Below are 23,191 nucleotides of genomic sequence, written 5' to 3'. Positions count from 1 at the left end.
GTGTGGAGTCAGAAGAGAGATACTAAATGTGTGTGGAGAGATACTAAATGAGTACTTCTCATCAATATTCACTAAAGAGAAGGACTTAGCGGTCGATTTGTTTGGGGAAGAGTATGGAGATAGCCTGGATCATGTTGAAATCAAAAAAGAGGTGTTAGGCAATTTGAAGAATATTAAGATGGATAAGTCCCCAGGGCCAGATGGGATCTATCCCAGAGTACGGAGGGAGGCAAGGGAGGAGATTGCTGGGGATTGACAGAAATCTTTGTATCCTCACTAGCTGTGGGGTGAGGTCCCAGAGGACTGGAGAATGGCCAATGTTATTCCATTGTTTAAGAAGGGTAGCAGGGATAATCCAGGAAATTACAGGCCGGTGAGCCTTACATCAGTGGTAGGGAAATTATTGGAGAAGATTCTTCATGACAGGATTTGCTACCATTTGGAAGCAATTGGGCGTATTAGTGAGAGGCAGCATGGTTTTGTGAAGGGGAGGTCGTGTCTCACTAACTTGATCGAGTTTCTCGAGGAAGTGACAAAGATGATCGATGACGGAAGGGCAGTGGATGTTATATACATGGATTTCAGTAAGACCTTTGCAAGGTCCCTCGTGGCAGACTAGTACAGAAGGTAAAGTCGCACGGGAACAGAGGTGAGCTGACAAGATGGATACAGAATTGGCTTGGTCATAAAAGACAGAGGGTAGCAGTGGAAGGGTGCTTTTTTGAATGGAGAGCTGTGACTAGCGGAGTTCCGCAGGGATCAGTGCTGGGACCTTTGCTGTTTGTAGTATATGTAAATGATTTGGAAGAAAATGTAACTGGGCTAATTAGTAAGTTTGCAGACGACACCAAAGTTGGAGGAGTTGCAGATAGTGAAGAGGATTGTCAAAGGATACAACGGGATATAGACCTGGGCGGAGAAATGGCAGATGGAGTTTAATCTGGACAAATGTCAGGTAATGCATTTTGGAAGGTCTAATACTGGTAGGAAGTATACAGTAAATGGCAGAACCCTTAAGTGCATTGACGGGCAGAGGGATCTGGGTGTACAGGTCCACAGGTCACTGCAAGTGGCAATGCAGGTTGATAAGGTAGTCAGGAAGGCATATGGCATGCTTGCCTTCATCTGTAGGGGTATTGAGTATAAAAGCTGGGAAGTCATGCTGCAGATATTTAGAACTTTGGTTAGGCCACACTTGGAATATTGCGTGCAATTCTGGTCGCCACATTACCAGAAGGATATGGAGGCATTGGAGAAGGTGCAAAGGAAGTTTACTAGGAGACTGCCTGGTCTAGAGGTTATTAGCTATGAGGAGAGGTTGGAGAAACTCGGATTGTTCTCACTAGAGTGACTGAGATTGAAGGGCGACTTGATAGAAGTTTACAAAATTATGAGTGGCATGGACAGAGTAGATAGTCAGAAACTTTTTCCCAGGGTGGAAGAGTCAATTACTACGGGACATAGATTTAAGGTGAGAGGAGAAAACTTTAGAGGAGATGTGCGGGGCAAGTTTTTTTACGCAGAGGGTAGTGAGTGTCTGGAATTCGCTGCCAGAGGAGGTGGTGGAAGCAGGTACGATAGTGGTGTTTAAGAGGCTGCTTGACAAATACATGAATAGGGTGGGAATAGAGGGATACAGACCCCGGAAGTGCAAAATGTTTTAGTTTGACAGGCAATTTGATCAGTGCAGGCTTACAGGGCAGAAGGGCCTGTTCCTGTGCTGTACTTTTCTTTGTTCTAGCATAGTCTATCAAAGCTCCTCGTAACTTGAAGACCTCCAATAAATCTTCCCCTTAACTTTTTCTCTTCTTAGGAGGACAGTCTCAGCTTCTCTCATCTCTCCACATAACTATCTACCAGCGATTTATAAAGGGTTTGAATAACTTCAATATTTTTGTGCCCTATTTTGCTACTTATAAAGTCCAAAATCCCATATCCTTTTTTTTAAAAACAAGCTATTCAACTTGTCCTGCCATCTTCAAAGATTGCCATAATGACTCTATGACTCAATACAGGTGAACCTCCAAGTCCCCATATTCCTACACCCCTAAATTGTACCATTTAGTTTATATAGCCTCTCATTTTTTCTCTCACTTCTCTGTCTTATATTGCATCAGCCATTAGTCTGGCCATTTCTTCATCTGAAAGCCCAAAAAGTGAATTTTCACAGGATATTCAGCAATGAAGGCATCAATGTCAATCCTGTTCATATCCAATACGCAGGCATTTGCACTTTCTAGCAGGAGGGGATAGTGGGGGAGGGGGGTGTGTGTGACTGGATAGTGATTAAAGTCGGAACCTTAGCAGGCTGTTCCTGCTATGGCAAATTGAAGCACTCAGCTATTATCCCAACTGAAATTGGGCAATTCAGTGTAGAGCGAACTGAATCCTGAACCTTCCTAATACGCACAAATTGAATCCGCAATCTTTCGGTTTATGGATCAGTTATGCGTTGCCTTTCATGCGGGCCAGCAGAGGGAGCAATTTGCTCACAAGCTGCGTCTCAATTCAAACTCAATAAAACTGCACATCACACATTTACACACAAACACACACAGTGCTCATCATAAATGTATTTATACTGTATTTTTAAAACAATCTAAATGTAATCCATATTTGTACTAAAAATATAACACAGCTATTCTTAGTCCCATTCCAGACAAAGATGAAAACTGTCATTCCACAATGGTGAACCAAAATTTCTTATCAACCTGCCTCTCCTCACCTTATTGCCACATTCAAAATAACCTCCCCTAAATCTTTCATTCAAAGCCCACTGAAAATGGGAAGATGCAGCAAAATAAATGAAAGGGGGCAGGCCAATAGCAATGCCTACATTTTCTCTCTCTCTCTCCTCAGTGATGCAAAGAAAAAAGCAGTACCAAGCCAATATGAAAAGAAAAGGCTTGCTCAGGCACCAGAACCACCAACAGGGAAATTACTCTTATCAATCAGATCCTCACAGGAAGATTGGATGCACAAAAACTGCAGGGAAAAAACTTTTAAAATGATGCTACACCCATCACTCATTTTAACTTCCCTCACATAACCCTATCTTTATTGGCTCCCACGGACCTCCTCAGATGTGTCATGCCACTGGGGCAATATTCACACCTTCAGAGTTACAGGCGTACCAATTAGCATATAATGCAATGGAAAACATCAAATATCGCACAGTTATCACCTTTCTTTCTCTGATTATTTCCATAAGCTCACATTTGACTAATGATAGGCACTGACCTGTTTCAACTGCTGGGTTGGCTTTGTCTGCACGGTGGATTTGGAGTCTACTTGCATGTCCTTGTAACCAAATGGTGACAATGACCTCATATAGCTGACAAATCCTGATATAGACTTCTTAACTGTATTCACAAAGTAACCTGGAAAACAAAGAACCATTTGTTTACTTCTCGGCAATTTCATTTTGCTCCATTTTTCCTTTGATTGTCTCCTCCATGTTCTTTGGCTAGAGGGACAAGCTGAAGTCTACTGCAAGGTCTCTGCTAATCCCTCTCTGCAGCCAGTTGCAAGAAGGTGCATGACAGCACTCTGGAGCCAGCTTCCTTATGATGAGTGGTCAGAACAGCTCAGCACTTTCCCCAGACTGGGCACATAACTAACCATGTGGAAAAATGCACTCTATCATTTTATAACTCAGTATACACAGCCCCAGTCTGCTGTACCATCAAAGTTGTTTCACATCTTTTTTAAAGTCCTGTGGATGCCTTAATGAGATGGTCTTTTTATCATCTACCAGTTTCATGCTAATCTAATTAGGAGTCTCTTACTAATATATTAGGAAACAAATTTGTGGTTTGCAATAATAATACCATAACCCAGTATTGTACAGAGACAGACCTCTATCTATCGTTATGGTGCCCCAGTGCTATATAGTCGCAGATCTGTGTCTATCAGTCTTGCAACCGAGTGTTGTACAGTTCAAAATGCTCCATTCAGACATTTTTTTTTGATGGGATGTGGGCATTGCTGGCACTTGCTGCCCATCTCTAATTGCCCTTGAGAAGGTGGATGTGAGCCACCTTCTTGAACCACTGCTGCTCATAAAAATGTCCATATCCTAAGTTTTGATAACAAAGTCAAGCACTGCTATCTCTGATCTACCAAGCTCCACATTCTCCACCAAACTGATTTCCAGATGCTCATCCTCAGCTTCTTACAACCTCTTCAACCTTGTATCTCCACAGCCACACTCTTCTTCCTTAACACCACTGGCAGCAGCATATGTGCTCCTGCTCTCTGGAATTTCTCCCCAAAACATTTGTTTTGTCTCAATACTTTTAAATGTCCTTTTCTTCTATTTAATTTTACTTTTATGCTCTCTTCAAGTCTTTCTAATCAGTGTTCATTTATGCTTCCCATTTGGTAAGATGCCTTTTCAAAAAAGAGAGCGCTGATGCCACTTCAGATACCTTCCTTCCACCAAAAGATGAATTGCCAATGCAACAGAGAGGAACACTCAGGAGGGTTGCTGTAACAATGACTAAAAGGCACTGGGCACAATTCTGTTTTGTAGTGATTCATCATTTTCCCAGATTTTCTTCCCCAAACTCTCCCACCTTCTGCTCTGCATTGGTGGAAGCTTAGGAACACGAACCAAATGTTGATGGCAAAACATCAATGGTCTCTATTTACTACAAGGAAAGAGAAGTGGCAAAATAACTTAAGCACAGGTTCTGGAATAGTCATGCATTATCTTCTGTTCAATTGAAAGATGTTACCCTGTAAAAACAAACTTACCCAGCCTTCGCCTTTTTACTGATATCCATTCAATTTCATCATTAGAAGCCTGGACACTGGAGGGGAAAAAGAAAGACCAAAATAACATCAATTTAGGAAACAACATTGTGAGACATATGTGCCCCTGCTCATACCTTGTATAAGGAAAAAAGTGCAGTTTTAAGGGTTTCTTGTGATGAAAGGACTTTTCTCCACTGCAAAATATGCTTTTAAAGAATCAGACGCTCCATGAAAACATATTTGGCAAACATTTAATTTTTCTTCACAGAACGGTGCTCAAAACCATCAGATATCCCGTTAAAGGAGGAGCCAGTCGCAAAATATCACTTGCCAATCGTGTTGATTTGCGTCATTGTGTTAAATGTTTAGATGCAAAAATTTTTTAAACCAAAAACATTCTGAGAATTTGTTCGGCTTCCCTTTCAGAAATCCTATTGTGACTGTTCATTATAGATATTGAGCTCCTGGAATAATGCAATTTGCAAATATGAAGTGCTCAGAAAGCCAATCCTCTTGTTGGTGTTTATCTCCACAGCACTGCCAACAATAGTTGTAAATCAGTTTACTGCAGCACTGAATAATGGATATATAAAATGTATATATGACTTATAATGTCCTAGGGTGTTTCATAAGAGGGTTATTAATCGAGGTTTGATATTTTTTGAAGGGAGAAGGGAATGAGCCAAAAGTTCTGGGACACATTGGTACATGACATAGAGGGGTCCTATACGTGAGGTCCTATGGTCAGACTTTCCGGAGCTAGGGAAGAAGTTAAAAAAGTAAGATTTCAGAAGTCATAATCTCTGAATTATTCCCAGTGCCATGCACCAGTGAGGGTAGAAATAGGAAGGTAGGGAAGAACAATGTGTGCTTTGAGAAAGGGCTTCGGATTCCTAGGGAATGGGGACCCATTCTCAGGCAACAGATGCCTATTCAAAAGGGATAGATTACAACTCATTGGGACCAGTGTCCTCACAGGGAGGTTCAATAGTGTGGTTGCGGAGGGTATAAATGAAATTAGCAGGGGGAGGGCATCAGCATAAAGTAGACAAGAGGAATAAGAATTTGAGGGTCCTGGACAAGATCCAGAGGAGATTTACCAGAATGGCTCCAGGAATGAGCGAATTTAGTTACAAGTTTAGTTTGGAGTGACCTGGGTTGTTCTCCTTGGAGCAAAGGAGATTGAGGAGGGCTTCAATAGAGGTGTACAAGATTATAACTGGTTTACAAAAGGAAGATGAAGAAAGGTTGTTCCCAGGAACTGGTAATACAAGGACCAGGGCACACAGATTTAAGGTTCTGGGCAAGAGACACGGGGGGGAACTGACGAAGAATTTTTTTTTACGCAGTGAGTGGGAATAATCAACTTCTCATCGGCAATTAGTGATGAGCAATAAATGATTTAACCAATGATGCCCACGCTCTGTGAAAGAATAAACAAAAAAGAACTTGCTGCCTAAAGGACGATGATCAATGATTTCAAAAAGGAAATTGGATAGGCACTTGAATGGAAATAAACTTGCAGGACCACAAGGTGAAAGTAAAGTAATGAGACTGGATAGCATTACAGAGAGCAGACATGCTGTAATGACAATCACCAAACTACCCAATTAGATATTGGGACAGGTGACCAAAAGCTTGGGCAGTGAAGTAGGTCTCAAGGAATGTTTTAAGGAGGAGAAGCTTTGAGAGGGACTTCCAGTGCTTCAGGCCAACACACAGCCACCAATGATAGAGCAAGGATGTGCAAGAGGTGCATAGATGTCTGAGGACTGTAGGAGGTTACAGAGAGAAAGAGGGGCAACAACAGCATAGAAGGATTTGAAAACAATGATAGAATGGTTACAGTACAGGAGGCCATTTAGCCCATCAAGTCTGTGCTGTCCCTTTGAAGGAACACTTAACATAATGCTACTCCCCTTTCCACATAGCCCTCAGTTTTTCCGTTTCATTTAATGATCAAAAAAAATGAGAATATTAAAACTGAAACCTTGATGGACAAAGAGGCCAGTTTGTCAGCAAGCACTGGGATGGAGGATGCGCGGGACTCGTTCAAGTTAGGGCACGGGCAGCAGTTCATCAAGGTAGTGGGGGTCCAATACAAGTGCATTGGAATGGACAAGTCTGGAGATGAAAAACAGTTAGTAGTTTGGAAACCATGGATTTGCATGTCATAGTTAATGAGACGTATTGCAGTGTAAGCATTAGTTTATAAAGGTGACGGATAGCTGCTTGCTGTAGGGCCTGAGGCCGTTTTGTTGCTGTCTGACTCCAGGCCCCACCATTCCCCCCAACGGCCGAACTGACTTCCCACACCCACCTCCGGTAGTTCCTCTTGACGGGAACAGCGCTACTCCGGTTAGGAACACTGAGTTGCGGTGCTCCCGGCCCGGCAGAGAAGAGCGACGTGATATTGCCTCGGATCCATTCGTACATATCCCGCCACAGAGGCAAGAAGCGAAGCCTCGGCTGGGCCTGGCCCGTTGCCAGGGAAACGCAACAGGCGCACGCGCACTCAGCCCTGTTCGATGAATTTTCAGCTTCTCTCCTCCTCAGAGACAGTTGGCCCTCGACGGATGTGTCTTCACTGGACTTTGTAGAAGCTGAAGTAGTGTTGTTGAATTTCAGCCTTTGGACGCCTAAAACCATCCCTGAATCTAATACAAAAAAATAAAAAATACCTGGAAAAACTCGGCAGGTCTGGCAGCATCGGCGGAGAAGAACAAAGTTGACGTTTCCAGTCCTCATGACCCTTCAACAGAACTAAGTAAAAATAGGAGGTGAAATATAAGCTGGTTTTGGCGGGGGGGGGGGGGGGGGGGGGGTGGGGTTGTTGTTGGGACAAGCAAGCAGTGATAGGAACAGATAACCAAAAGATGTCATAGACAAAAGAACAAAGAGGTGTTGAAGGAATGTGCTAATTAAGAATGGATGGCAGGACACACAAGGTACAGCTCTAGTGGGGGTGGGGTGAAATAAGACTAAAAGGGCATAAAAGGTTTAGATTTAAAAATAATGGAAATAGGTGGGAAAAGAGACATCTATATAAATTATTGGAAAACACAAAAAGGAGGGGGAAGAAATGGAAAGGGGGTGGGGATGGAGGAGGGAGTTCAAGATCTAAAGTTGTTGAACTCAATATTCAGTCCGGAAGTCTGTAAAGTGCCTAGTCGGAAGATGAGGTGCTGTTCCTCCAGTTTGCGTTGAGCTTCACTGGAACAGTGCAGCAAGCCAGGGACAGACATGTGGGCAAGAGAGCAGGGTGGAGTGTTAAAATGGCAAGCGACAGGGAGGTCTGGGTAATGCTTGCGGACAGACCGAAGGTGTTCTGCAAAGCGGTCACCCAGTCTGCGTTTGGTCTCTCCAATGTAGAGGAAACTGCATTGGGAGCAATGAATGCAGTAGACTAAGTTGAAGGAAGTGTAAGTGAAATGCTGCTTCACTTGAAAGGAGTGTTTGGGCCCTTGGACAGTGAGGAGAGAGGAAGTGAAGGGGCAGGTGTTGCATATCTTGCGTTCGCATGGGGAGGTGCCATAGGAGGGGGTTGAGGAGTAGGGGTTGATGGAGGAGTGGACCAGGGTGTCAGGGAGGGAACAATCCCCACGGAATGCCGCCGGGGGGGTGGTGGTGAAGGGAAGATGTATTTGGTGGTGGCATCATGCTGGAGTTGGTGGAAATGGCGGAGGATGATCCTTTGAATGTGGAGGCTGGTGGGGTGATAAGTGAGGACAAGGGGGACCCTATCATGTTTCTGGGAGGGAGGAGAAGGCATGAGGGCAGATGCGCGGGAGATGGGCTGGGCATGGTTGAGGGCCCTGTCAACCACTGTGGGTGGAAAACCTCGGTTAAGGAAGAAGGAGGACATGTCAGAGGAACTGTTTTTGAAGGTAGCATCATCGGAACAGATGCAACGGAGACGAAGGAACTGAGAGAATGGGATGGAGTCCTTACAGGAAGCGGGGTGTGAGGAGCTGTAGTCAAGATAGCTGTGGGAGTTGGTAGGCTTGTAATGGATATTGGTGGACAGTCTATCACCAGAAATTGAGACAGAGAGGTCAAGGAAGAGAAGGGAAGTGTCAGAGATGGACCATGTGAAAATGATGGAGGGTCGAGATTGGAAGCAAAATTAATAAATTTTTCCAGGTCCTGACGAGAGCATGAAGCAGCACCGAAGTAATCATCAATGTACTGGAGAAAGATTTGTGGGAGGGGGCCGGAGTAGGACTGGAACAAGGAATGTTCCACTTACCCCATAAAGAGACAGGCATAGCTGGGGCCCATGCAGGTACCCATGGCCACACCTTTTATTTGGAGGAAGAGAGAGGATTTAAAGGAGAAATTGTTCAGTGTGAGAACAAGTTCAGCCAGATGGAGGAGAGTAGTGGTGGATGGGGATTGTTCGGGCCTCTGAGGAAGAAGCAGAGAGCCCTCAGACCATCCCGGTAGGGGATGGAGGTGTAGAGGGATTGGATGTCCATGGTGAAGAGGAGGCGGTTGGGGCCAGGGAACTGGAAATTGTTGATGTGACGTAAGGTGTCAGAGGAATCGCGGATGTTGGTGGGAAGGGACTGGACGAAGGGAGTCCAGATAGCGAGAAATGAGTTCCGTGGGGCAGGAACAGGCTGACACGATCGGTCTGCCGAGACAGTCCTGTTTGTGGATTTTGGGTAGGAGGTAGAAGCGGGCCGTCCGAGGTTGGGTGACTGTAATTTATAGAAATTGTAACTGGATGGGGGAAAAACATTTTTGAGTGCTGTTATAATAAAATCATGATGATCTGTTTTTAGTGATACTGATTGATGGATAAATATTGGCCCAAGACACTGACCAGCGAGGACTTCCCTGCTCAGCATTCGTTCAACTAGATATGTTAAAAACTGTGAAAGAAATCTGTGAATGCAGAGTTCTTGAATATGTTCGGAAAGATAGATTTTTAGATACTAAGGAATCAAGGGATATGTGGATAGGAATTGAAAGCTGGAGTTAGAGTTCAAAGGGCTGAAAGGCAGAATAGGTTTGAAGGGTTGAATGGCTTACGCCTACTATTAAATGAGTTAAGTGAGGCACAGACATCTCAAACATTGGTCATCGTTGAAGCTCAAGTAGAATTGTTCTCCTCCCCATTCTCTTTCTTCTTCTTCCAACAGCTTATCTTGTTCATCGAGGCCCCTGCTCATTCTCCAAGTCCTACTTGATTCCAAGAATAGTGCACCTATTCCTGGTGCACCCATGTCTAGGAGCAACTGATCTGTGAAGAAGTCTTGAAGTCAGGTACTTCAAAACCTGCCACACTCTTTACACTAGCCTTTAAAACTTGAAACAACTATGGGAAGCAGCAAAAATGTATAGAATTTTCATAACTGCCAGAAAAAATCAACTAACAACTAATGTATAAGTAGTGGAGGTCCACATTCAGCTGTGGAGAGTTAAGCAAGGGTGTTGGCTGGTGCTGAGCTCCAAAATTGCACCACTGGCATCAAATCAGTTTTCCACAACGATTAATTTTATTATCTGCCTGCTCTATATGCTGACATTAAGTGTGTGTGTGTGTGTGCGCTAACTCCATTATCAAGATGCCATCTATAAAACTTAGCATCAGAGGTGTGCGCCCTCACTGCGGATACTCTTTGGAACCTTAATTGCACTAGTAGTGCCCAGTAAATGGGCCCTTCTGAGCCCAATTTAAGGCTCATGGAATCTTCCCAACAAGCTTGTGCCAAGCATGAATAAACCTTTGTTATTCAGTTAGTATAAGGTAGACATGATACAGGAAGTCTCATTTTATTGCAATTAAAGCAATTCTAAATTGTGCATAAACCCAAGATATTTAATTCAAATTTTGTAGTGTGCAATAAATGGTTCCTTTCTTTATAAAACCGTTGTTTGTGCTTGTAGTTTCTTCAGGAAAAAGAGCCCATTAAGTGAAATATAAAATAAACCTTGTGGTGATAAAAAGATATTTCCCAAAGTTTAAGTGTCAAATCACTTTGCAAATTTTTACTCCCACAGTGGTCCAAACCAAAGGTTATTAATGATATTTGCCTTGCTATATATGACATGAGCCATCCTTGAAATGCAAAAGAACAAACATTCTATCAGATTGTGGTGCAGATTATAAACAGGAATGGGAATCTTATATAAGCAGTAGTAATGAACAATATTGCATTTTGTCAGTATTTTTACAGAACTTACAATCCACATTTCATCCTCTGATTCGTAAGAGACAATAGTTGCAACCATTTCTGAACTATACTGATGATACTAAACCTGGACTGGTGCCTGCACTATGGTTTTTATACTGTTATGGACAGGAAAAAATTCTGAGAGCGAGATGGCGGGATAACTTTTCTCCTTGCCCCTCACCTCTTGGTTGTCAGCACAAGAAGTGTATTTTAGAGGGAGCGTTTTAAAACTCTTTTCATGTTGTGATGGTGTTGACTATGGCTAATATTTAAGGAACAAAGGTATGCATTGCAACAGTTATACATTCCTTTTTGGTGCAAAAACACAACAGGAAAAGTGGCTCAACTATTGCTAACAAAAGAAATTAAGGATAGTATTAGATCCAAAGAGCAATCATAGTTACAATCCCAGCTGAGGTTATCCCTAGACAAGCCTAATCCTAGAGTGGAAACCAGTTTGATGGATCCTAACTTTTGTTTGTTTGTTTAGATATTCGGAGAGTAGCTACTGAACAGAGGCACAGGAGTCAGTTGGTGAACTTTTAACAAAAGTATAAAACATTTATTCAACAAGAAAAGTTAACTGTATCCCTCTCCGCAGATGCTGTCATACCTGCTGAGTTTTTCCAGGTATTTTCGTCTTTGTTCTAGATTTCCAGCATCTGCAGTATTTTGCTTTTAACTATATTACAACACTCCTTCACCCACAGCTATACCTTTACAGATGTATACGGATTTGTAAGGATAACACAAGCTACAAAAACTATCTTATACTCTAATATCCACAGTAAGTACACAGTCCATGTAAACATATGGCACCCACAGACACACCACACTCTGAAACCAAGTGACAGATGGCACCTCAAACAGCTGCTATGGATCTCTCCTCAACTGCCCCTAGACACTATTCACACCATGAGCCAACCAGTCTCACTGAATTCTGTTCTTCACACGAGGGTTTCCTATATTCACTCTCCAAGACCTCGCCTTGGAATCTTCTCCCAAACTGACCCTTTCTCTCAGTGCCTTCCTCAAGGGATTTCGAACTCTCCTGATGTTCCTGTTCCCTGGGTCACCACATGCATTTAAGCTGCCATCCATGCACTCTCACCAACTCAGCGTTAACAGTAGACCACTGCTTCACATGCCCATTGCAAAGAGTTACAGTTTTTCAGTTGTCTTTTGGGCCTTCTTGTCTCTTGCCAGCTGTTCTCACTTTAAATCTGCTTTCTGCAGCTTTTGTCTCTTTAAATCTGAAGCTTGGAGCATTTCCCTCTGCTCCTCACTCTTAACTTCATTAACAGACCTTTTCCCGGGTTCCTGTCCTTCCTTTGACTAGAAAGTCTTCTTTGGATTTTCCCCTCTTCCACTCCTCAGGATTTTTCGGGTTTTTCTTTAGCTTGGGACTGGCTGTCTGTCTCTTTGGCTCCATTCTCTCCTGGCAACAACTTTCAGGACAAACTGGACTCAAACAGCTTCCAAAACAACTGCTGTTACTCTTCTTCTATGTGTCTCTGTGGGAGGGACCTGCCTCCCTGGCCCTCTGTTGCTAGGCAACAGTCAGTTTTCTACTGTTGTGTTTGTTTAACTTCTCTTTAGGGGTCGTAAAACTCCTCATTAGAAATGCAAGCACCTTTTTAAAGTGAAACTAATACTCCATTTGACCTTTCTTAACACACACATACAGATATATAAATCAAACTTAAACTTTAAAGCTGAAACTCATTCCTAACATCCACAAATACAAATATAATGTACTTAAACTTTCTCTATTTCCGAATAGTCATGCAAAGTTGCTAGAAAAAAAGTGGCAAGCCTGAAGATTGGGAGCAGTTTAGAATTCAACAAAGGAGTACCAAGAGATTGATTAAGAGGGGAAAAACAAAGTATGACAGTAAACTTGCAAGGAACATAAAAGTGGACTGTAAAAGCTTTTATAAATATTTAAAAAGAAAACGATTAGTGAAGACTAGTTTGGTCCCTTACAGTCCGAAATAGGAGAATTTATAATTGAGGACAAGGAAATGGCATAGCAATTAAACAACTACTTTAGTTCTGCCTTCACGGAGGAAGACATAAGTAACTTTCCAGGCATACAAGGGAACCAAGGGCCTAGTGAGTAGGAGGAATTGAAGGAACTTATTATTTATGAAAGGGAAATCATATTTGACAAACCTACTGGAGTTTTTTGAGGATGTAACTAACAGAATAGATAAGGAGAACCAGTGGATATGGTGTATTTGAATTTTCAGAAAGCTTCTGATAACGTCCCACAGAAGAGGTTAGTATGCAAAATTAAAGCACATGAGATTGGGGGTAATATGTTGGCATGAATTGAGAATTGGTTAGCAGACAGGAAACAGAGAATAGGAATAAATGGGTCTTTTTCAGAGTGGCAGGCGGTGACTAGTGGTGTACTGCAGAAATCAGCTATTCACAATACATAGCAATGATTTGGATGAGGGAACCAAATGTAAATTTTCCAAGTTTGCTGGCAACACGAGCCTTGGTGGGAATGTGAGTGATGAGGAAGGTGTTAAGAGGCTTCAAGGCGATTTAAACAGGTTGAGTGATTGGAAAAATACATGGTAGATGCAGTATAAAGTGGATAAGGGTGAAGTTATCCACTCTGGTAGGAAAAACAGAATGGTGGAGCATTATTTAAATGGTGATAAATTGGAAAATATTAATGTACAAAGGGACCTGGGTGTCCTTGTACACCAATCACTGAAAACAAGCATGCAGATACAGCAAGCAGTTAAGAAGGCAAATGGTATGTTGGCCTTCATTGCGAGAGGACTTGAGTACAGCAGCCAGGATATCTTACTGCAGCTGTACAGGGCCTTGGCAAGACCAAACCTGGAGTATTGTGTGCAGTTTTGGTCTCCTTATCTAAGAAAGGATATACTTGCCATAGAGGGAGTGCAGTGAGGGTTCACCAGACTGGTTCCTGGGATGGCAGGATTGTTGTATGAGGAGAAATTGGGCCGACTAGGCCTATATTCACAGGAGCTTAGAAGAATGAGAGGAGATCTCATTGAAATGTATAAAATTCTGACAGGGATGGACACACTGGATGCAGGGGTGATATTTCCTCTCACTGGGGGGGTCTAGAACAAGGGGTCACAGTCTCAGGATACGAGGTAGACCATTTAGGACTGGATGAGGAGAAACTTCTCCACTCAATTCTCTACCACAGAAGGCTGTGGTGGCCAAGTCACTGAATATATTTAAGAAGGAAATAGAAAGATTTGTGGACTCTAAAGGTGTCAAGGGGTATGGGGAGAGTGCAGGAGTATGGTGTTGAGATAGAGGATCAGCCATGATCATAGTGAATGGCGGAGCAGGCTCAAAGGGTTGAATGACCTACTCCTATTTTCCATGTTTCTATGTTTAGTAATAGAAACAAAGCAGGCTTTTAGGTAACAAAAACAAAAATAGCTGGAAAAACTCAGCAGGCCTGACAGCATCTGTGGAGAGGAAGACAGAGTTAGCGATTCGAGTTCTTATGACTCGTCATCAGAACTAAAGAGAAATAGAAATGTAGTGAAATATAAGCTGTTTAAGAGGGGTGGGACAGGTGGGGCTGGATAGAGGGCCAGTGGTAGGTGGAGGCAAAGGAAAGATTGCCAAAGATATCATAAACAAAAGGTCAAAGGGGTGTTGATGGCGGTGATATTAGCTAAAAGATGTGCTAATGGTGACATTAAGGGTAGAAAGCAGGATGAGCAAGTGACAGATGGTCCTTGGGGGGGTGGGGTGGGGGGAGGAGATCGAAATAGTCTAAAAGGTGGAGATAAAACAATGGATGGAAATAAATTTTAAAAATAATAATAGAAATAGGCGGGAAAAGAAAAAACTATATATAAAAAATATATAATAATCATTAGAAAAAAGGGGATCAAAAAGCGGGTGAGGATGGAAGAGAGAGTTCATGCTCTGAAGTTGTTGAACTTAATGTTAAATCTGGAAGGCTGTAAAGTGCCTAATCGGAAGATGAGGTGCTGTTCCTACAGTTTGCGTTGAGCTTCACTGGAACATTGCAGCAGGCCAAGGACGGACATGTGGGCATGAGAGCAGGGTGGTGTGTTGAAATGGCAAATGACAGGAAGGTCTGGATCATGCTTGTGGACAGACCGAAGGTGTTCTGCAAAGCGGTCACCCAGTCTGTGTTTGGTCTCTCCAATGTAGAGGAGACCGCACTGGGAGCAGTGAATGCAGTAGACCAAATTGAGGGCAGTGCAAGTGAAATGCTGCTTCACTTGAAAGGAGTGTTTGGGCCCTTGGACATTGAGGAGAGGGGAAGTAAAGGGGCAGGTGTTATTATATACCCTTTTACCTTTTATTTATGACATCTTTGACAATATCTCCTTTGCCTCCTGGCCCTCTATCCAGCTTCACCTGTCCCACCCCCCTTAAACAGCTTACATTTCACCACATTTCTATTTCTCTTTAGTTCTGATGAAGAGTCATACAGACTCGAAACGTTAACTCTGTCTTCCTCTCCACAGATGCTGTCAGACCTGCTGAGCTTTTCCAGCAATTCTTGTTTTTGTTTCAGATTTCCAGCATCTGCAGTATTTTGCTTTTATCTTAGGCTTTTAGATAAGTTTAAATCAGAATTAAAGGTAGGCCTGAATTTCACACTCCTCCATTTGGGGAACGTGAAATAGAAGGAATGGGCTTCCCTCTGGGTTCCCACCCGTCCCAGCCTCTCAAAATTTTTACGCTGGAGCAGGTGAGGCTTTGGACGGGCTGCCTGCCTTTGCCCTAAAAGAAATTGGATGGGCACTTGATAGAAATAAGCTTGCAGGTCTTCGAGGATGGAGTGGTGGAATTTAACTGACTGGATTGCTCTACTGAGAGCAGGCATGGACTCAATGGGCCAAATGGCACCTTCTGTGCTGTATCAAAATCCATCTGGTTTAAATATTGCATTGAAACTTGAGATGTTTGCAAGGTGACCAGAACAAAACAGACTGCTTCCTTGATGTCCTATTTACTGTCTTAAGCATTCATTCATTTCATTACCAGCATACAGTGGCTGCAGCATGTATCATCCAATGTTCCTTCAGCCACCCAAAAGCTTCTGCACAGGCAGCATACAAGATGGCCCCTTTAAGTTACTGTGCGTGTGTGTGGCTGCACAAAAATTTAAAGGGGCTGCAATTAAACAAATTGCCTATGCAGCCCAAAAAAAATTAGAGAGCAGGTTGGTACCAGCCACATGACTGCAGCAACTCTCCAAAACTTCTTTGACAGCACCTCCGAAATTCACGATCTCTACCCCCCCAGAAGGGCAAAGGTAGCAGGCACGAGGTTTCCTTTCAAGTCATGCAACATCCTGACTTGGAGATATATCACCATTTTTTCGTGGTCAGTTGGTTGAAACACTGGAATTCCCCACCCAACAGCACACAACAGTGGAAGTATCTTCATCATATGGACTGCAGAATTTCAAGGAAGCAGTTCACCACCATCTTCTCAAGGGCAATTGGGAATGGGCAATAAATGCTGGTCTTCACAGCGATGCCCACATCCCATGCATGAATAAAGAAGTGAATAAATTTAGATGCTCCTGTCATGATCTTTCAAATTACTCTCCATTCAGGAATCATTCCTTGAGGTTGGAAAACTATCACTGTTACTTCACTATGAAAGGTTAAAGTTATGTACTAGGAAATTATAGGCATATTAGCTTAACATCTGTAGGGAAGATATTGGAATTTATTGTTAGGGACTGATTGACTGAGCACTTGAACAGCCATGAACTGATGAGCAAGAGCCAACATGGAATTATAACTAGTCATGTCTAATGATTACAGTTCAATTTGTTGAGGAGGTAGCTAACATAGTAGATAAGTGTGTTTATGGGTTTTATTTATGTGGACTTCCAGAAGACATTTGATAAGGTTCTAATTGACAGATTGTTAACAAAAATGAGAGTACATGGAATCGGAGGCAACTTATTGACATGGATAGGAAATTAGCTAGAAGAAAAGAGGCAAGGATAGTAAGGAGTATGGAACCAAGGTGGCTAAATAGAGGCAATATGCAGATCTGTCATTGAATGACAGAACTGGCTCGAAGGACTGAATGACCTACTCCTGTACCTCTGTCCTTCCTATGAGGGAGGGAAGTAGGTGGTAATCAGCAGCACTAAACCAACAGCCTGATGCCAAAAGATTTCATGGGGTCCATAATCAATGTTCAGAATTCCCAGAGCCACTCTCATTGTGTTCCTACCACTGATAATGGAGGAGTCTGAGATGTTGGCTGATAGTCATAATCGAAAAAATTCATACCTCTGCAAGTCTGCCGCTTGAATAATCTGTGGGACGGCCCTCCCAACTTTTGCACCAGTCCCTTACTGTTTGTGAGGAGGACTTTGTAAGTTCATTGCTAATGCTTCAGTTCCCACTGAATGGTCTATAATGGCTCTTATTCATTTTTGTAGCGGTGGCATGCTAAGCCATTTTGGAAGGTAGCTAAAAGTTCCTTGTTTTTCGTGGTTTGATGCCAGGGAGTGGCTTTCTAGGTCACTTCAGAGGACAATCACTTCAGTGTAAGACTGAAGAAACATATGTGCCAGATCAAGGTAAGGATGACAGTTTTCATTTACCTCTGTAAATGCCTGGTTCCAGCTGGATTTTTATGAAATCTGATAGCTTCATGGTCAGTTACCATTATCAGCTTATTACCTTTTTTAAAAGAAAACTGAATAAAATGCTGCCATTTAATCGGCACTCAACCCACCAACCTAAATATTTACTCCCTCCATCACCAGTATACACTAAAGCACTGCAGCAACCCACCACATCTCCTTCGACAGCATCTTCCAAACTTGGGACCTCTACCAACTAGAAGGAAAAGGGTAGCAGATATATGGGAACACAGCAAGTTCTCCTCCAAGTCACACACCATCCTGGCTTGGAGATATATGACTGGGCCTTTGTTGTTGCTGGGTCAAAAATTTGGAACTCCCTTTCTAATTGTACTGCGGATGTACCTACACCTCATGAACTACAGCAGTTCAAGAAGGCGGCTCACCATCACTTTCTTGAGGGCCATTAGGGATCGGCAACAAATGTTGGCCTAGCCAGCAAGCTCATATCCCATGAACAAATAAAAAAAATTGCCAGTCTCTCACATTACTTTATCACTTTCTGAAAATCTCCATTTAACCAAAACAATTGCATCCATTCTATCTTTACTCTTTATTACTTCAAAGAATTGTGAAATGTTGGTCAAGCCTTTTAGAAAACCGTGCCAAATGGTTAAAACTTGTATTTTTCCAAGTGAGTAATTTCACTATCCACTAAACGCCAAGTAAAATAAGTGTAAATAAATTTTTTTGATCAGGCGACTCAATTTTCCCTTCCTCAAGCTCCTTAATTTTCCTTCACATAAAGTTTCAGGAAATTATTTAACTATTTCATTCCCAGCTTCATTTTGTGTCCTTGGATGTAAACCATCAGGTCCAGCTGATTTGACTGCCTTAAATTTCAAAACCTTCTTTGCATAGTAACTTCCACTAACTGTTTTGAGCCCAACCCTGGTGTTTTATAATCCCATGAATGCTCCTTTACTCAGTCATGATGTTTCATTTTATTTTACAAGCTTTTTGTAAGAACTTGTGGAGGATGGAATTGGGAGTCCCTAGCCAAGTTCATGGTCTTGGTGGGTGTCGTTTTGTTTTTTATTTTCAATATATTTTCCAGCAGTACCTTGGCTGAGAGATATTCTGCTCAGTTTCTTCACCATCTGCAAACATACAAACAAACTCACTCACTCAGAGAATCAGTTTCTCACCTCTTCATGCTCTGAACCCACTTTTCTGTGTCCCGAGCTTTTCTCAGATGCTACTCCTTACATTCCATTCGGTTCATCTCTTTTTCCCTCTCTTTCTTGAATAGTGGTATAACATTAGCAACCCCCCAGACCCCTGGCACCCCTCCTGTCTGTAGCCATTCAAGATTGAAAAATTGTGACCAATTCTATTTCTTTCTTGCTCCATTCAGCAGCATAGAATACATTCCATCTGGACCAGGTGGCTCATCAGCTTTCAGTAATGCTAATCTATTTACTATGTTTCCTCTATTATTATCTTGCCTTTAACTTCCCCCTCTGTCATGTAAATATAACATTAAAAGAAATCATAACTGCGTATATCAAAACTTTATTTTTTTTGCTATTTTTAAAATGGACTTTTGCTGAAGCACAAAACGGTTGATACAGGTCAGTTGAGTCACAAGATTGGCCATCTGTCCTAGAAGCTTCCAGATGTTATGAGAATAAAAGAGTTCCACTCTCATCCTTGTGGAATCTCACACCCCATTGGAAGGTCACTTTATAATCATGAAATGAGACGACTAACAGATGGATCGACTCCCCCCAGCTGGGACGCTAACAAAGACAGACATTGAAACTCATTATACCTGGAGAGGCATTAACAGCCACCATTTTGCTCGTAAGGAAAACAATGGATTTTGGCCAGAAGCACAGAAACTGCTTGTGAGGCTGCAATCAACTCATTAATAGGCCATGCCACAATACCCCATGCTTCTGGCCTTTTGGACCATTTTAACAGTACATTTTGAACCTCATAGCTCAGTATCCTGATGTAATATCAGCCAGAAATCTGCCTCCACATGAGGCCTAGTTTTTCTCTAGTTTATACTTTATATCTTCCTGAACTGTTTTAGGATTCAATTTAATGTTGCTAATGCTAATCTTTTCTTGTAGCATCTCTTTGCTTCACATATTAGCTTTTTCAATTCCTTCCATGATCTTCCTGGCGATTAATTTAATATTGCTCCTGACATTTGTTTTAAGGCTCCTTTTTCTGCTTTGTGTGAACTTGTATTGCCTTTGTCATATTTTGTTAACATTTACCTGCTTTGTGGAAGGATAGGTCAAACAAGAACTTATCTGTTCAATGTTTGATATTCATTTTATGACGGAGATGAACTGGGGGATAATGTGAGATCCCATTCACACATGAGCAGCCAATGTTAAAAGTGAGGGAGGGGAGAGTTTATGAACTTTATCAGTGCCAAATCTTGAAATTCCCTTTTTTTGTACTTGGCGGTGAGGAGTGGCACACGTAACAAACTAAATGTGAAAACACATAGACCTGTTATGTAGTTCAATACAATTCCATGTCAACTTAAAGTTGTATGAAAAGTCTTGGGAGAGATTGGAGTGCACAGACGTGTGTATCTCGTATTGAGATTTGGCGTTATTAGGCCTTGCATGAGCTGATTTAGCTCAAAGTTGGCATTGGATAGCAGAGCAATAGCATCCTGTTGAGTTTCATTAACAGTACCATCAATTGTAGATTTCAGGAATGCTGTAATCACCTTAACAAGGGGCTTTTGGCAGCTCTGAAGTTTCATGTCCAAACTGGGGACTAAGGGATTCCAGTTTTCCTAAATCAAGGGATTCACCTTTGGGACTATCAAATTGCAGTTACCTGGCTTGAGGTGCTTCTGGCATGTTTCCAACATGTACTTCTCCTCAAGGAGACATGTTAGAAGAAAATTCAGTGGCATTACCCTGGGTCTCTGGATTACTAGTCCAGCGACAATACCACTACGCCATTGCCTCCCCCTTGTTCATAAACTTCTCGCATGTTCATCACTCAACAGGTTTCCTTCCTCAGATGGAGGTGCAAATCTGGATGCAAAACCAATGTTTTTCATGCTGTTTCATAGTTTTGCCACCAACAGCCAATTGGTTTCCCATGGGTGGTCAGTCTTTGACCAGAAGTGCACTAGATCTAGACCTGTAAGGATCAGGTGGTTATCAGCAACTGGATCTGGGTCTACTGCTCCAGTAACTGTTCCACTTGAGGGTATGATATAATCCTACTCATCATATCCATTATCAATGCTCCCATGTTCCTGTTCAGCATAGGCATTAAAGGAGATTAAGTCAGAGTATTGGTCATAATCAGCCAAGTCTTCATGCAGGCCTACTTTGGTGTCATGACTTCTTCTCGTCTAACATGACTGATTAGCACCACTTCCACTCCCACTGGTACTGCCGCAGCTGCCACTACTGACACTGTTATTGGTGCACAGAGATTCAACCATAGTTTCCAAGTGCTTGCTTTCCTCTCTTGACTCCAGGAACATCGCTTTCAAATACTCCATGTGAGAGTTATTTGTCCCTTTCTGTCGCAAAGACTTCTTGGGCAGAATCGTCCTGGGTTTACGCTAAGTGCGGTAGCGGCTTGAGAAAAGTTGTTTTACTCACCGGTTGCAATCAATGGCTAGTTTTCGGGCCATATCATCCCATTCCCAGCACGTCCCACCTCATTAATAATGCATTCATGGGAAAGACACCAGATCACTGGTGGGGCAGCCTCTGATTCACCAGCCCCGCTGCTACCTCAGGCCTTAAGAAATCCAGGCGCCATAGTTAAAGGGTGCACATGGTTAAAACCCTCTAAAGGATTGAAAGCTGCTGGAAAGTTATGGCTGTCAAATTTAGCAACACCTCTCTCAGGCGGCTACTGGATGCAATGGAGGCCCACCATCAAGTCCTCTACTCTAGCTCTGGGCGAAGACCAGCAAGCAAAATCAATATCCAGCATGGGGAGGCGATGGCAGCAGAGTGGTCAACGTCCTGCAAAAGAGAATCAGAATTACCTGGAAAAACTCAGCAGGTCTGGCAGCATCGGCGGAGAAGAAAAGAGTTGACGTTTCGAGTCCTCATGACCCTTCGACAGAACTTGAGTTCGAGTCCAAGAAAGAGTTGAAATATAAGCTGGTTTAAGGTGTGCGGGGGTGGGGGGGGAGAGAGAGAGAGGACAGGCACCCACTGTCGAAAGAGGAGGAATGATTTTCTCCATTCCATCAGGGCAAGTCACTCTTCTCATCACTCTCAGCTCAAACATTCACAAACCCATCAGACAACCACAGAGATCTCACTCACTACCAGTTCAAGGGACATCACCATTCACTCTCTCACACACAGCTTCATCTGCCCTGCGGATCATGTCCTCATCCCATTCTGGCACCTTTCACCATCCACACGTACCAGGCATCCTTCTCATCTGGCCTGGCAGGCGTCCTGCTTACACTTTCTCCATCTGTCTTCATGCAGGACAAGCTGGCACACAACAAAAATGAGAGGTCGCAGACTGGTGAAGGAATGCCCAATATCGAGGTCACAGACTTTGAAAATAGAGTCATATACCTGGCCATCGATGATCTGGACTATTCCTGTGCTGGCGGTGAGGTCGACAATGCTCAATCAAGTGAGGATCCAGTAACGCAACATCCCATCAAACACCCGTGTTGTGAGTCAGTCCCTCTTTTCCGCAGTTCCCTTCCATGCACTAATTATCTTTCCTTGCTTTCGCAGGCACATTTGGGAAGCAGCTGAGGGAGTCCACCATCCAGATCCTTGACTCCAGCCCCAAAGACAACTCAGACAAAGAATCTGATGATACCCTAATTAAAGGCCCGTCACAGCACTCACCCACACCCTACACCTGCGCAGACAGACACCTCAGTGAAACCTAGTTCTAGACTAGCCTCGGAGTTACAACCTGGTGAGCACATCGCACTGTCTGATCCTACGTTTCCGGCATTCAGAGGACTGCTGGAGGCCAGAAATCTGCTGAGTCTGAGTCAGATGAGGAGCCTGTGGATTCAGTCATACCTCAGTTGCCGGAGCTGCAAAGGCAAGCTCGGGATCGGAAGGCATGATAGAGGAGTCCGCCCACCTTCAGTCTGAGGTGACGGACCAAGGTCAACACTGGTAGGATGGCAGCCGCCATGGAGACCTTGGTCCAGGACATCGGTCTTGCACTGCTGCGCGGCTGAACTCCATCACTGACACCATTGTTGACCTCCAACAATGTGAACGCAAGAGAGGTATGGGGCAGCGCGATCTCACTCCAGCTTCCCCTTCTCCACAAGGAGTTAGCCAGGGACATCCATAGGTAGGAGGACCAACAGCTCCACAACCCCAGGACCATCCACCCGGGTGACTCTGGAAATGTCTGGCCGATCCAAATCCCCTCTTATTGTGACCCCAGCAGCCCCAGCTCAACTGGACAAGGAGGGTGTAGCTGGCCCACAACAGGACACAGAGCAGGCCAGGGCCCTCCAGAGGATGCCCACCAAGATCATCAGGGCGTAGCAGTCAGCAGGCTACCTCCACCTGCACTGTGCATGTCCGGTGGGCACAAAGACATAGTGGCAGGGTTAGGAAGGTTAAGAAGATGTAACTCTTTT

At 43.3% G+C, this 23,191-nt stretch overlaps 1 protein-coding gene across 1 annotated transcript in view; it reads right to left on the bottom strand.

Moving 5' to 3' along the window:
* senp2 (SUMO specific peptidase 2) overlaps positions 1 to 7,445 on the bottom strand; it is a 76,709-nt gene extending 69,264 nt beyond the window's left edge. Inside the window, exons 1-3 of the mRNA XM_041201086.1 lie at positions 7,079 to 7,445; positions 4,759 to 4,814; positions 3,241 to 3,380 (exon numbers count right to left, since the gene is read on the bottom strand). Of these exons, the coding sequence (XP_041057020.1) occupies positions 3,241 to 3,380; positions 4,759 to 4,814; positions 7,079 to 7,407 (525 nt within the window). The 5' untranslated portion in view covers positions 7,408 to 7,445. The remainder of the gene's footprint in view (positions 1 to 3,240; positions 3,381 to 4,758; positions 4,815 to 7,078) is intronic.
* Between the last annotated feature and the right edge of the window lie 15,746 nt (positions 7,446 to 23,191).

Source organism: Carcharodon carcharias, chromosome 12, assembly GCF_017639515.1.
Source record: "Carcharodon carcharias isolate sCarCar2 chromosome 12, sCarCar2.pri, whole genome shotgun sequence".
NCBI classification, from domain to species: domain Eukaryota; kingdom Metazoa; phylum Chordata; class Chondrichthyes; order Lamniformes; family Lamnidae; genus Carcharodon; species Carcharodon carcharias.
Note: the sequence above shows the minus strand (reverse complement) of the source record. Positions and strands in the feature narration are given on the sequence as shown.